The sequence below is a fragment of the Propithecus coquereli genome, unplaced genomic scaffold, assembly GCF_000956105.1.
Source record: "Propithecus coquereli isolate 6110/MARCELLA unplaced genomic scaffold, Pcoq_1.0 Scaffold295, whole genome shotgun sequence".
Taxonomy (NCBI): domain Eukaryota; kingdom Metazoa; phylum Chordata; class Mammalia; order Primates; family Indriidae; genus Propithecus; species Propithecus coquereli.
In genome coordinates this window covers 3010082-3026135 of record NW_012148563.1, presented here as the reverse complement: position 1 = coordinate 3026135, position 16054 = coordinate 3010082, and the positions used below count along the sequence as shown (strand labels likewise).

The following is a 16054-nucleotide window of genomic DNA, read 5'->3' as shown; positions in this document are numbered from 1 at the left end:
TCATGTCTTTTAAAATTTCTTTCAACAATGTTTTGTAGTTTTCAGTGCACAAGTCTTTGTTTCCTTGGTTAAGTTCATTTCTAACTGTTTTATTCTTTTTGATGATATTATGTAAATGGGATTGTTTTCTTAATCTCCTTTTCATATGGTTCATTGCTAGCGTATAGAAATTCAAATAATTTTTATATGCTGATTTTATATCCTGCAACTTTGCTGTACTCATTTATTTGTTCTAACCGTTTTTCAAATGTGTGGGATACTTAGGATTTTCTACCTATAAAATCATGTCACCTATGAACAGAGATAATTTTACTTCATCCTTTCCAATTTGAATGCGTTTTGTTTCCTTTTCTTGCCTAACTGCTTTGACGAGGACTTCTAGAACTATGTCAAATAGAAGCAGTGAGAGAGGATACACTTGCATTTTTCCTGACCTTGGAGGGACCACTTTTGGTTTTTCACCGTTGAGTATGGTGCTAGCTTTGAGTTTTTCATCTATGGCTTTTATTACGTTGAAGGAATTTCCCTTTATTCCTAGTTTGTTGAGAGTATTCTTTTTAATTATGAAAGAGTGTTGAATTTTGTTGAGTGCTTTTTCTGCATTAATTGAGATGATCATGTGTTTTTCCCCCTTCATTCACACCGATTGGTTTTCATATGTTGGACCATCCTTGCATTCTAGAAATAAATCCCACTTGGTTATGGTGTATAAATTTTATAACATGTTGTTGAATTTGGCTAGCTAGTATTTTGGTAAGAATTTTGCATCAATTTTTATTAGGGATAATGGTCTGTATTTTTCTTTTTTCTAATATCTTTCTCTGATTTTGGTTTCAGGGTAATGCTAGCCTCATAAAGTAAGTTTGGAATTGTTTCCTCCTCTTTAATTTTTTGGGGAAGAGTTTGAGAAGGATTGGTGCTAATTCTTTTTAAATGTTTGGCAGAATTTTCCAGTAAAGACATCTGGACCTGGGCTTTTCTTTGTTGGAAAGTTTCAATTACTGATTCAAACTCCATACTAATTATATGTCTGTTCAGATTTTTTACATCTTCATATTCATTTGAATATCTGGCATATACTTGAAAACCAGAGAGAAAATTGTTTTTTATTGTCATTGACACTGATACTGAATGCCTTTACATGTTTTAATCCACTAAGTGGACTTTTTAACCTTCAATCCCTAACAGTGATGTTATGATGGTAACTCAGTCTCCCTAGATTAAATGTACTTGAGTTTCCTAAACCAAATGGAGTTCTCCACTTAACCGTAGTCTATACTATATCATTTCCAATGTCAAATAGTTCTTCCTGAAACTCAGTACAAGAAAACAATAATTCACAGTATTAAGTAATGCCATGAATGTTCATGTTGATAATGAGACTGGCTCTGGTCCCTCCCCTGGGCCTCTCTGGAGAAACTTTAGTCATCTGCACATCAGCCCTCTCACCTGGTCACTGGCAGGTGATGAGCTCCAACATCAAGGGAAATGGTTCCCAACTTGCCGTTAGTGGAGTCCAAGAGGGCAGACATCTGCAAAACCAGTGATCTGTGTGCAGGGGAGACCTGGGCAGGTGGAGATGTCTTTGGTTGGTGCTTTTGAGGAGCAAGAATTTAGCAAAATTAGACACAAAAATGAATAGCCTCCCTCTCCCAAAGTGTGTAGCTTTTTTCATGGGCTATGAATAGCTGTTATTGAAAAAACATGTTGTGAAATACATGTTTGAGGAATTCTAGGTTAAATAAGGTGCAACAGGTTTCTTTATTCTTTACTTTTCAGAGCTGCTGTATTTAATGTGTATTGTTAACTGTTTCCGAAGGAGGCGTGCTATTCAGTGCTTCCCAATCTGTGTTGCTCGTGGTATGACTTGCTTTTTTCCCTTAGAATATGTCATGGAGTGAGTGTTCCATGGAATATATTTTGGGAAATGAATGGTAATTAGAATTCACTACTACCCATGCTCCACCAGGCATTTAACAAGTAGTCTGCCATGTAATACTCACAGAAGGCTGGCAAGAGAGGTATTATTATTATTATTATATTCACATGTTATAGAAGAGGAAACTGAGGCTTTGAGCAATCAGATGACCTGCCTGCTGTCGGGTGTCCAGGTGTACCTGACTCCAAGCACCTGTCTTTCCCCAGCATCACTGGCTCCTTCTCTTGTTCCTAGAAAGGCCAATTTCAGGCTATTGAACCTCATAGACAAATTGTTATAAATCATGGAGCTTTCATGGTGAGAAATAAAGTTTTTCTTCTTGTCTTCTCATCTTATTAACCTTCATAGTGGCAGGTGCCATTTGAGCACCAAGGTCTCTTAAAAGTTGTGTGACTTGGGCCACTTAATTCTCCGAGCCCCAATGTCTTCACTGTAAGCATGAGGATCAGCATGTATTAGTCATGATAATGCAAAGATAAATGAGATAAATTTTGAAAAATTATGAAAAACAGCAATTGACCCATAGCAGATGCTGAATAACTTTTGCTGACACGACATCAAAAACAGTGGTTTGATAACACCCTAGCCTACTTGTGTTGTCAATGCTGATACTGTTACTCAAACCTCTGACAAGGGAATCCCAGACCAGGAACCCCTGACAGTCTGGGCAAGAAGAGTCACTGACATGCACAGCTGCAGGCAGGACCAGCTACATAATTTGTGGCCCCAGTACCAAATGAGAATGAGGGGCCTCTTGTCCAAAAGTTATTCAGAATTCCAAGACAGCAACAGCAAAGCATCAAACCAAGTGTGGGGCCTGTGTGAGCATGGAGTCCTGTTGCAGCCCTGGCTGTAGCCTATGAAAAAGTCAGGGAAACCAGAACCTCGGGCCAAGGGAGGAGAAAAGAGACTTCAGCCTAGACAGAAAGACCTAGGCCAGATCTCTGGAGGGGTCTTAAGGGAGACTTCAGCCCCCAAGCTGCTCTCACTGGATTGGGGGTTGGAGCGTGGAGAGGCTGACATGAAGGTTTGAGGTAGGAAGTGAAAGCGTTGTTGGCAGGGAGAAGTTCTGATGACACAGGCTACTGCGCCCACGTGAACGTGAACTTGGCTGGTGGGAAGTCACGTCGCAGCCACCGGTGGTTGCGTGAGAGTCAGACACTCTGCAGTGGGGCACTTAGCCCTGAGGTCTGCTGCACAGTGTTGCTAATTAAATCTCCCTGGGCTCGTTCTGTTGTGAGATTGGAAGCCGGCATACTGCAGGTTTCCTTGCAGGAAAAGTGCTGAATATTAATAGAAATTAGGGCAGGGTTTGCAAAGACCCGGCTGCTGTGGCTGGGTTTGCATGTGCTGTGATCCGGGCAAAGCCCATTCTGTCCACGAACCGAAGCTTTCCTCTGAGATTCCTTTGAACGTGATTTGCAAACTTCAGCTGCGTGTCACAACCTGCCTCTTTTTGTGCCTGTGAGTGCCTTTACCCCGACCCTTTTCCATTCCGCATTTGCTTGGGAATACACTATCTCCAAATTGCCGCCTACCTCCCTTTCGGAGGAAAAGGGTTTAATTGCACAGATTTTAGTTGTGGCCAAAGTCATAGTCACTAGACTCAAAGATCCTCATTTATATGTTTATTCACAACTACCTTTCATAAGGGATAAAACCTTGGTTCATATAGTTCATAATGTGAGTAAAGAAAGAGAATATTTTCAGATTGTGGAGATACTACTACGAGTGTCCATTAAAAAAATGTAACTGTGTTCTTTGAACTAGGATTGAGAACGTCCAGCCAGGAAAGTGAGCGGCTCTGGCACAGGGCGATCTGTGTCCTGCCCACTGTAGGAGGCTGGAGGTCTCCTCACACAGAGAGCGCTGTCTGCCTCTGTCCCTGTGTCATTTATTCCCTTCCCTCCCGCCCTTTCCCCTTCCTCTCTCTTCTTTCCCCCTTCCTTTCTTCCTCCTTCCTTCCTCCCTCCCTCTGTCATCTACGCATGTGTGCATATATGTGCACGTGTGTGTGCATATCTGTTTTGTCTGCCTGTCTATCAATCGATCATCTACCTACCCATTTGTTTATCATCTATCCATTTGCTGCTGGTCCGAAGAACAGATCAGATACAAGCCCCCTTGGAAGTCCAGAAAGGACATAGAAAATGCAGGATTTTGAGTGCTTTTGCAGAGTAAAAAAATGACTATTCCCTTTGCTCTGTTTTCTCTTTAGGTTCCTATCTGGTGCTCAGACAAACTCAAAATGAGGAGGCACCGACATTTGCCCTTAGTGGCTGTCGTTTGCCTCTTTCTCTCAGGCTTCTCCATGACTCACGCCCAGCAACAGCAAGCAGGTAAGATCCAGAAACATCCCTGACTTTTAAAAAGGAATAGCATTCTGCGATTTTAGATCTTAGACATCATGAGCTTGACATAAAGCTTAGAGATGTTTTTCAGAGATAACTAAGCCATTTATTATAGGATATTCATTTAGTTTATTGACCTTTTAAGACATTCTTTACCCAGTGAGAGATGACTTATTTTTATTAAAGCTTTGGTTTGCTATCTTGGAATTGGTTTGAAAGTGATTTGTTTTTACCTTGGGCGTGAGTAGAAAGTTTGGATCTGAAGAGATTTTCCCATGTTTCTGGCATTGGTGGGTTTCTGAGCACATAAAATAGGGAGAAGACAACTATGGAGAGTAAAAGTCATTTTCCCTGAAAAAAACAAATATCATCCACTCTCTATAACTCTGGACAGTGAAAGACATTTTTCATCTAGCATCATTGGATCTTAAAAAAAAAAGTCTGTTTCCCAAAACTCTTTTTAAAAATGGATTCTAATCAACCCTATTAGGGATTTGCCTTCAGAGTTTTAAAAAAGTGAGAAATGCTTCATGCATTGCAATCTGGGAAGGAAGGCTTTGGGTCTCCCCATCCTTTGCCCGGAGAGCTGGGCCTCTGCGGGATTCTCCCGCCAGGCCGAGCTGCTCTGAGGTGGCGGAGAGGCTAGTGCCACCTAGGTGGAAGAAGAACATGGGTTGGGGCAGCAGGTCAGCCCGAGGTAAGTGGGGTCCCAGAGCCAGAGTGGCCCACGGCTACAGAAGGGTACCTCTGAGGGCCACTGCTGGCCTGACACCCTGAGCGCCTACACTTGAGGGAGAACTGGATTCATCCGTGAACACGACAGATAATGTTCAGGTTCTATAAAACTTTTCTGGCTCTGAAAACATACAGTAACTACTTAGAGTACCTTTCTTCATGCTCAAAAAGCTGGGGAAAAAACGAGACTTTTCCCTTCTCTGCATTCATACAGATCTTCCTCACTTAAATAAGATTTATTTATTTCATTTATTTTTCTTGCAAATTACCCGGAACATTTGGGGTTAGTTAACATAAAACAGTAGTAGTTTTCACTTTTCCTTCTTGCCAAAGCTCAGTTTCATACCTCAGACGGAAGACTGAATTCACAAAACAATGGTTGTCTGTGATAGGACATCATTCTGGTCTGATCAGGTGGGTCTGGGGGCTCAAACTGCCATGAGGAATCATGCTTGAGTTAAAGACAGCCCAGGAAAATGTTTTCCCATTCTTGAGCGTGCTGCTGGCCCATACCTGGTGGTTACTGAATATGGAATTTGGGCCAGTGACTGGGACCAGCAGCTGTGGAGTCCATGGGCCCAGGTCCCTGGTTCTCAGGTAAGTCTGCCCACCTTCCTGCAGGACAAGTGAGGTGTGAACTGTTTAGTAACAGCATAGTGTAAACTGAATTTGTTTAGGAAGGTTTTTCACTGATAGGAAGTAATTGTTTGAATAGTAGAAAAATCTAAACCAATGTCTTTTTTTAAAGATGTCAAAAATGGTGCCGCTGCTGATATAATATTTCTAGTGGATTCCTCTTGGAGCATTGGAAAGGAGCATTTCCAACTCGTTCGAGAGTTTCTGTATGATGTTATAAAATCTTTAGCTGTGGGAGAAAATGATTTCCATTTTGCTCTGGTCCAGTTCAACGGAAACCCACATACCGAGTTCCTGTTAAATACGTATGGCACTAAGCAAGAAGTCCTTTCCCATATCTCCAACATGTCCTATACTGGGGGCAGCAATGAGACCGGAAAAGGATTAGAATACGTAATACAAAACCACCTCACTAAGGCCGCTGGAAGCCGGGCCAGTGACGGCGTCCCTCAGGTTATCGTAGTGTTAACCGATGGACACTCGGAGGAAGGCCTTGCTCTGCACTCAGCGGAACTTAAGTCTGCTGACGTTAACGTGTTTGCAATTGGCGTTGAGGATGCAGATGAAGGAGCCTTAAAAGAAATAGCAAGTGAACCGCTCAATATGCATGTTTTCAACCTAGAGAATTTTACCTCACTCCATGACATAGTAGGAAACTTAGTGTCCTGTGTGCAGTCATCCGTGAGTCCACAGAGGGCTGGGGACACGGAAACCCTTAAAGACCTCACAGGTAACGGCAACACCGCCAAGCTGCACCCTGCCCTGCTGCTCTTTGCAGATGAGCTTGGCCACCGCTGGCCTCAGAGCGACACTGCGGCTGCAAGGTGCGGGCGGGTAGGGAAGAGATGAATGTTCACGGGTTTAAAAACAAAGGTTTGAATTCGACTGTTCTTTACAGTCTGCTTCTCAACTAGGGCGTATACCTACAGCTACACCTACATCCAAGAGCAGTTTTTTTATTAAACAACTCATACTTTAACTCTGAAAAAAAACGCATTCTGATATCCCAATCCCACAAGAGATCTCTCTGCCTTTCTCAGAAAAGAAAGCCTCAGAGTGGCTGGGGAGGGGGGTGTCTAACAAATCCCCTCCCATCTGTCATCGGAAGCGTCAAAGAAAGCTCCGTGTCAGAAAGTGCACGAGCTGAGGGGGATGGAGAGCGTCCACTTTTGTGTCCAGTGGGACAGCAGAGAGCACCTCTCTTCTGCTCCATGGAATTTATTTCAGAGAATGGGCAGAATTAGAATTGTAAGAATCCTTGGCTATGGTCCAGTCCAAATCTATTTTGAAGAAGTTGAGTCCTGGATGGCAGGTGACAGAGCCAGCACTTTGGGCTTCTTGCTTATCTCTGTGCCTGTCCATGGCTGTGTCCACAGAGGCCCTTCTGATCCTAGTGGCCCCCATCACTGCTGCTCCCGAAGCGTGGGCAAGCGTGGACATGACATTGGCATGTTACTGCACGGTAACCAGTCAGGCCCATCAGCTCTCCTTCCAGCGCTAAACGCCTAAAAGACCGATGCGGAAGGAATTTGACAAGTAAAATTTCAAAAAGTATCTTTCCACAGCAATTTCAATGAAAGCCAGAGCTAGGCTTTCTCATCAGCGATGGGCAGGCAGAGGGACCACCCTGTGTGAGAAAACCAGTCCATGGGGCCATTTGGTAGCTGTCAGCAGAGCGTCCTGGGCAGGACAAGGGCTCAGGGAGGAGCTGGGGGAGGGGTGAGCTCCAGAAAGGGGAGATGCGTCCTCTGAGCTGGGGGAAAGAAGAAGAAAGGGGCTGTTTCTAAGATTTGAGGGGGATAAGAGGGACGCTGAGAAAGTGCAGGCTGAGTTGATACCAGTCATCTCAGTAAACGCAGGGAAGCAGTAGGGTTTGGGAGCTTGGAGAGACTGGGGTTATTTTGAACAGCGGCTACAGGGATGTGATGAGCGAGTCACAAAACATTCAGGATGTAGTAGCTGCTGACTCGCAGTGACGACCAGCTGTCAGAGATGACCAGCATTAGCAGGGACCCCTGCCTCTCTGCAGGTGTCTCGGGCACTCCTGGGATCAAGGAGTTTCCAGGTCTGGATCTCGCAAAGAGGGAATGACGGAGGGGAAAGAACATTCTCCCGGGGAGGCAATTGGAGTGGTAGCTAGTAATTCCTGACATGTCCCGCCATGGACTCCTGGCGGGGGCATCAGCTGGTGCTGGGTGGGCTGGGAGACTCTGAGGAGCCCAGGATGGCAGGCTGGGTGGGGTGAGCCCCGCAGGCAGCTGAGCTGTGAGCTGGGGGCACTGCCGGTGTGTGCAGGGGAGACCCCCGAGGGCGCCCGTGGGGCTGGAGGGGTTTCAGGTGGTGCTCACAGCGTGGTCCTCACGTGTGTGGGTGCTACAGACAGAGGGGCCACTGGGATGAGACGCTGAGGAGGATATCCGCGTAGACGGTAAAGTCTCCGGAGCTGACCACAGCGAGGACGTGACCGAAATCACTTAGGAAGGTGGGAGGACCTCGTCAGTGTCCTCAGCCGCAGTGAGGGAGTGGATAATTCTTTGAATGAAAAAGGAACGAATGGGCAGCCAGGCCTGGGTCGGCTGCCTGGACAGAGCGGGTGATCACAGGGAGCAAGGTTTACGGGCACATGTCCCCTAAGCTTTTAGAAATGGTCGTCACCAAGAGGGCTGTGGCGATGGGACGTCAGGTGACAGACAGAAAGTCAGTCTTGTTAATTCGGTGTTGGAGGTGGAGGAGGGAGGAGGAAGAGCTGAGGCCTGAGGCCTGAGCCGAGCAAGCTCCAGGGCCCGTGGCAGGAAGCTAAGGATGGGCAGCAGGCGGCCGGGGAAGGCAGAGCCCCTGGAACGCCACAGAATGACGGGCCTTGCAGGGAAACAATACTGGACGGCGGTTTTTCCTAACGGGGACTCAGGAAGCAGGGGATGGCAGAGAGACAACTAGACCTCAGCAGAAAGGAACCAGCTCTCTTGGGCAGGCAGAGCTCGGTTAAGAGAAGGGTTTCGGAACCAACCTACCCGGAGTGTTTGAGAAGTTGCTCATGGAGACTCCCCAGTGGGTGCCCGTGACTTCGGCGGAGCTGGGGGTGGGAGTGCGATGCCCTCGCCAGTGGGTCGGCTTCTCAGTAGGAAGGAGGGAGAGGCAGTCTGGGTTATTTACCTGTGACACCGAGAACTGTTTCCTGCTTCCAAATGAAAGTGCCTCGTCTCCGGCACCAGGACATAGACATCAACACTGCCAGATTACAGGACAAGAAGGTGGGTGGCCTTAGGAGCACCCAACCAAACACTCCAGGTACGAGAAAAGGACAAGAGGGAATCTGTAATGACCTGCTCTGTCACCGCAATAGGCTCGGTGTCAATAATTCCCGGTCCATCACAGGTTTGAATGTAGGGATGGTAACAGACATGTTCAAAAACAGTGCGAGGGATCAGTGGAGACATGGGGCATCTTTTTGTCGATGTTTTGGCAAATTCATGAAAAAGAACAGATGAATTTGCCTTTATGTTTAACCATTGTATAAATGGACAAACAATGAGATTGCCATAGTGAATGCCAAACGAGCCCATCGACATAGTATATTTCCACGCGGATGACAAAACCTTTGTTTTTATGCCAAGAAAGCATCTCTGTCTTCTAGTGTCCAAGCCACTAGCAGCACCAGGGTGGACTATTAATCCATTCATGTTTTCTTTTCTAATTAACGTCACTCTGTAATTCCTCTAGTACCATGTCCTGCTGCATGTTCCACAGCACAAAAATAAAATAATAATAATAATAATAATAGTAAGTCTCTGCTTGTAGTTTTTTTGAAAAGGCAGCTAGAAGGGCATTATAGAGATTGCTAACGAGTTAGGGCCTTTCCTTCTCATGACGTGGGTTACTAGGTAACTTTTCCCCGCAGACTATTCTTGATTGTAAAACATATGTAGGAATAAATGATCGCCACTGTTCTAATGAACGCTGCTCAATCTGCGATCAATCTCAAATAGTTGCGTTTTTAAAAATCCCTTTGTCTTCCTTTTAAAAACGGATATAACTAAGATACAAAACCTTTGTTCTGACGCAAAAGCTCAAGACGATGGTGAAGTTTTCAGCATGAGGTTCCTTTTCTTGTTTTCCGCAATATATGAAGATTTGAAAATTTTGTGCAGCATATCTACTATTTCGTGTTTTGCCTAGGACACAAAAATTTGAACTTTTTTTTCCTTAACAAAAGGAAGCATCATGCGAGCTAAGAAGGGCACTATGCCCATGCCAGTGTGCTCAAGAAGACAGCATTTCCAGTGCTGTCGAGGGAACCTGTGATTTTTCCTTGGACACTGAGAAACCTTTCCATAGGAAATGCCACAGAGGATGTGGTACATGAGCCACAGATGCAGAAAACCAGACAACTGCAAACACTGCTGGGTGTTGGCTAGATCTGACGGTGCTAGCGCGATATGGGGGGTTGGCACGCCGTGCTGTGCGCAAGAGCTCGTGGCTCCCGTGCCCCTTCGAGGCTTGGCTCTCCTGGATAACACGGCATGCTCCCCTGTGTCCCGCGAGTGTGTGTGTAAGATGGGAATGTTTTTGACTCAGTGATGACAAATTATCCAACATTTTTCTATGACCCACTGCTGTAGACAGTCAGTCTTTTAGAAGCGTTCAAGGACCTCACTTTACGGCTCATTTATCTTATTTACACTAGTACAAATTTCAACCGAAAAGTAAGTAATAAATGAAGAAGAAATAGTGTTATCCTGCGACTTGACTTAGGAATCATTTTTTTTAATTGACCATAGGTAATCCTTCTTTTAAATGTCCCGATATGCTGAGTAAGTGGCACCTCCTCTCGTGTCCCTCAGGGTCACTGGTTTAGGCCTGGGAAGCGTTGAGGAATTCTGTGGTGTGATTTGCAGAGCTTCTGCTTATACGATGACGTGGGCCACTTCTGTGGCCTGCTGGTAACCCACACTCCCTGGCACCACGCCCTCCCAAGGATCCTCCAGGACGCTTAAGTTTTGGCCAAACAGTGGCAAATGCTTTGGAGTTCTAAGCAAAGGCCCAGTCTTATCTGATACTCTGTGTGACAATTATTTAAAACACAAGATCTTAATTACTGCAGGAAATAATTATACTCCTCATTATATCTTCTAAGAAGGATTGTGATAGCAATATTTCCCAGTTAATGTATTTCCCTATGCAAAGAATCCGTCTGCAAAGATGTTGTCAGGGACTTTTGTGTACATGAGGGAGAAAAGAGCGCAGTTCCAACTCCAGCGACCTTTGGGATTGCACAATGAGAGCGCTTTGGTAAGAATGTAATTCCACTCACGCAGAACTCTTCAATTTTATGAGACAAGCTTCGTAGCCTTTTCCACAGTGAGAATAAAAACAATTTTTCTGGCACAAGGAAAATTAATTTTAAATACAAAATTCTCACTGTCATTAAAAAGATCCGAATGAATGGTCTTACATATAATATTACAGTTATACCCCAAGTGTAGCTTTTGTGGAATCCCAGATAAATATATACGCTCAGGTAACAATTCTTCCTATTCTGAATACATCCTTAAGTTGTTAAAAACATTTACCAGGGTAATTTTGCTTTTCCTCTAGTTTAAATCAGTATAATTTAAACATTTTAACTGAGCCTCCGAAATTCCCTGCCCTGGTGTGATGACTTACTGATCGGCACTCCTTGCTCTGGGCTTCGCGTAATTGCCGTTCTCAGTAATGAAATGGAAGCTTCCGGTTTACCATTAGCTGTTTTTATGTCCTTAGTATAAAACTCCAGAGCTAATTCTGAGTAGGGGCTTCTTAGATGTTCATGGTCCTGCTAGGTAATTAGCTCTTAGGGTGTCATAAAAATAAGGTTGGATAATTATGTCATGACTGGTTTCATATCACCCTGTTTAACGTTGTTCTGCATTACGTGATTGGATAGAGAGGCAATGGCAAAAATACACGAACAAAGCGCGTAGCCCCATCCCAGGCCTGCATTTGTGTTTCATACAACAAAACATCACGCAAGGAAAGAAAATCAAACAAAAATTCATCAAAATATTTTAAAAATGAAACCTTTAAATGTAGTTTGAGTTTGATTCACAAAGTTGCATATAGTTGGCCATTTTGGTTTTCAAAGAAAAAAAGAAGAAATGACGGCAGCTCTAGGAATCAAGTGACATACTGGGATGATGAGTCCCCAAAGTGTGAATCTGAGATTCTGTTTGTAGCTGTGGCTTTGTATAAAAAAATTCTCACAATCGTTCCTGGAGGCAGGAGAAATGACCAAAAATTAGAAATCACCTTTGAATTTTTGTTACTTGACTCATTATATTCTCCAACTATATTTCGCTCCAAATTTAGTAGAAATTTCTTCCATATGTACCCAAGATTTCTTCCTCAGAAAAGTGAACTTGATATTTTGAAATTTAACTACAAAAATGGCGCAAATGAAAAATTGCTGTAAATGCTGCTACGTTGCACCGTAATTTCTAAGAAGTTGCCTCTTATCCATTCAGAATGCAGAACTAAAAGAGAATTTCACCTTCCTTAATCGACATGTGTTTCATTTGTCCATATTTCGTGTTTCTTATTGGTTTCCAAAGAAACATGTCAGAACACTGAATAATGCATGTGGTCACTTGTTCTAATGCTTTCACGTTTTTTGCATTTCTTTCTTTTAAAGCACAAGACTCTGCTGACATTATTTTCCTTATTGACGGATCAAACAACACCGGAAGTGTCAATTTCGCAGTCATTCGCGACTTCCTTGTAAATCTCCTTGAGAGACTGTCAGTCGGAGCGCAGCAGATCCGTGTGGGGGTGGTCCAGTATAGCGATGCGCCCAGAACCGTGTTCTCCCTGGACACCTACTCCACCAAGGCGCAGGTTCTAGATGCAGTGAAGGCCCTCGGGTTTGCTGGCGGGGAGTTGGCCAACATCGGCCTGGCCCTTGATTTCGTGGTGGAGAACCACTTCACCCGGGCAGGGGGCAGCCGAGCAGAGGAAGGGGTTCCCCAGGTGCTGGTCCTCATAAGTGCCGGGCCTTCTAGTGACGAGATTCGTGACGGGGTGGTAGCGCTGAAGCAGGCTAGCGTGTTCTCATTCGGCCTCGGAGCCCAGGCCGCCTCCAGGGCAGAGCTTCGGCACATAGCTACCGATGACAACTTGGTGTTTACTGTCCCGGAATTCCGTAGCTTTGGGGACCTCCAGGAGCAATTACTGCCGTTCATTGTTGGCGTGGCCCAAAGGCACATTGTCTTGCAACCGCCAACCATTGTCACACAAGGTATGTATGCTTTTCTTGCCATGGGTGTGGGACTGGGGTGTTTGTGTCTTGGTTTTCGTAGAAGTGAGGTGGGCACCAGAGTGACCCGCCTCGGGAGAACCTGTAAGTACCCGCAGCCCAGTCCTTCCCCGGAAGCTAGCTCCCGCGTGTGATATTCCAGTTGCTGCAGTGTTTGGAAAAACTGAAGATCAGTGGGTGGATGGAAAGCTCTGGTAGAAGTATGAGCTGTTGAGAAAGTGTGCTTTTAAAGCTAACTCAACAAACCTATTACTCTGAGATTATTCAACATCCCTGTTATTTATAATCCAGTCGTCTTAAAGATGGATTTGAGGGGCTCATTGCAATTCTGAGAAAACTACCCCAGGACAATGCACTGATCTCTAAAAGTCAGCATGTTAGATGTGTACTTTCCAAAAAGCAGTGGAGGAATGAGGGTGTCTCCTCAAAGTCCTCTCGTGCCGGGGTGCTGAGAGCTACATTTCTGAAGGTAAGAAATAACGGGGAGCCCACTTGATGGAGTATTTGTAAAAATTTTTTCCCCATGTTTGTCAAGTTTAGGAGCAATTCTTCTGAGTGGTAAGATTATGATATATACTCCAATGGAAGGCCTTTAGTAAATAGCCAATTGGAATAATTTAAAAAACATAAAACAACCAGCCAAGTCACGTAACAAACATGTACTTAAGAGACACGGTAGGCGTTCAAACGGCGGGTTCCTCCAGCTGATGAGCTGTTTTCTGAGACATCAGCCACTTTCCGACTGCATCAGTTTCAAGACCTAGGTCAAGCCAATAGGATGTCACTCAGTAAATTAGGGACACTAGGGCCCCCAACATTTTCCAGAAGCACCCAATTCACTTCCTGGTGTTGTGTACGCCCTGGGATGCTCTGAGAAGATTAGTCCCTGAATGTAAGACCTTGCTCTTCACTGTCCTCCAGCATATGAGCTCAGTGGGAGTGAGGCCCACGTAGACCCTGGGTATCACCTGCAACCAGTCATTTACATTTCCTTGTGTGAAATAACATGTCTTCACAGCTCTTATTTGCTGACTTCATAAGGAAAGGCTGCATGTCTGGGTCCATAAAATAAATATTGTTATAAAATACTGCTTTACTCATTGTACCAGCTGGGGCTCCAGGTAGGTTGAGAAAGGGGTGACCATAATTGACAAATAGACCTTTTTGGGTAATATGCCATTGTATGAAATTAAGAGCAGAGTATTTTAAATTCTTAATTAAAAACACTGATATCTACTGATGTGCGGAACTGATCTCTACCTCATAGCACTTTGCTGGTCATTTGTTCCAGGTGCTACATACGTGTAAAGGTAACAGCACCACGTTTCCTTACGAGGCTTACGACATTCAAACCAAAGTAGCTCAAACTTGCTCCAAATGATTTTAAAACAGGGCTTTTGTTGTAATGAAAATTGTAGGCGGAAAGCTCAGGACTGTGACATCTTTACTTAATTTGGACATTGGAAGGGTGACCTGGTGACATAGTGAGAAGAGTGTTACTTTCTAGAGAACACTTTTTCTAGCATTTACCGAGGTCAGAGAGGCAGATCCAGCTGGGCTTGTGTTTCTCCTCATAGAGTTTTCCAGCTTTCCCTCTCGCTTGGCGGGACCAGAGAACAGACCAAAGTCTTTCCGGTGAGCTAATAGGGAGGTCGGACCTTCGAGCGGAATGTTCTGAGCGGAAGTGGACAGTGAACAGGGGAATGCGGTGCCCAGAGCTGCGAATGCTCATGTCCGTCATGGGGCTGGTTGTGACCCTGGCAATTAAGGAAACAATCAAGTGAAAGTTTGCAACCTACGGAGGCTTCCCAGGGCTTGCATACTTGTGGAAGCAAAGTATTTCCTGTGTTTTATAAACACCACAGCTGCAGACGGGAAACCTGGTCTCCTATCCCAGATCTTATGTGGACCCGCTGTGTGATGCCAGGCAGGTCATGCAACCTCTCTGGGCTCTGATTTCTGGAATTTATGGCAAAGGAGTTGTGCTAGATGAAGATACATCTGTTCCAGGAGGAGTTTCAACTTTTTAATTAAAATGGGCAGCACGTTGCCCTCATTTCAGATTTTCCCTAGCTAACTAGAGTTTTAACTCCTTGATTACAAAAATAATCTTTAATATTTGTGGTGAACTTGTTTTCAACAAAAATTCTCGACTATCTGGTATGTGCCGGACACTGTGCCAAGCGCTGGAGACACAGTGCTGGCAAGCAGGCCAGGCGTGGCTTCGGGTCTGCTACGGGGTAGTGGGAGAGATAATAAAAATGCAAACTCATGACAGACAGGATGGTCCCAAAGTGCTACATGAGGGCACTAAAGCAGGCTGTGATAGAGTGAATGGGGGGGCCGGGTGTGGGGGTGGGTGCCTGTAGTCCCAGCTACTTAAGAGACCAAGAAAGGTGGGGGAGGGGGTCCCTTGAGCCCAGGAGTTGGAGGCTGCAGCGACCTATGATGGCGTCACTGCACTCCAGCCTGGGTGACAAAGCGAGAGCCCACTCAAATAAAAAAGGAGAAAAAAGAAAAAGAAGGTGGAAGTGAACTTTAGGTGGAGTGGCCAGGGAAGGCCTGCTTGAGCAGCGGTGGAGACAGGAGGAGCCCATTAACAGCAGGGAAGAGCATTCCAGGCAGACGGAACAGCAGGAGGGCGGCCCTGCAACCTGGAGGTGTTTGGCCCTTTCCCAGAACCACAAATGGCAGAGGCGGGAGCACGCATGGGGCTGGGGGAGCCGGGAGAGGCGGCTGGTGCAGGGGCGGGAGTCAGCAGCTTTACTGCGGGTGTGTTAAGTTTGAGGGGCGCGTGTGGCATTCGGAGGCCAACACGTCTGCGTTCCAAGGAGAGGTCTGAGAGCGATGCATGCGGGAGGCAGGCGGCTGGAGAAGGGACGGCCTGGGGGCCAGCGGGGTGAGGAGAGGAGCAGCCTCTGGCAGGAGTCGGAGGAGGAGCCATCGGGGATGTGGGACGACGTGAGAGTGTGGGGAGGAACGGGAGTCAAGAGAGGGCGTCTGGGACCGGACTGCTGAGAAGCCGAGGAGGGGGAAGGCCAGGGGTAGCTGTAGGATGGTCAACATGGAGCCTCGGGTGCCTCTGGCAGATCAGCGATGGCGGGG

At 45.6% G+C, this 16054-nt stretch overlaps 1 protein-coding gene across 1 annotated transcript in view; it reads left to right on the top strand.

Moving 5' to 3' along the window:
* Window positions 1-16054, top strand: part of COL6A3 (collagen, type VI, alpha 3) — an 84038-nt gene that overhangs the window by 11829 nt on the left and 56155 nt on the right. The window contains exons 2-3 of the mRNA XM_012648820.1: window positions 4158-4278; window positions 12329-12931. Coding sequence (XP_012504274.1) covers window positions 4188-4278; window positions 12329-12931 — 694 coding nt within the window. The 5' untranslated portion in view covers window positions 4158-4187. The remainder of the gene's footprint in view (window positions 1-4157; window positions 4279-12328; window positions 12932-16054) is intronic.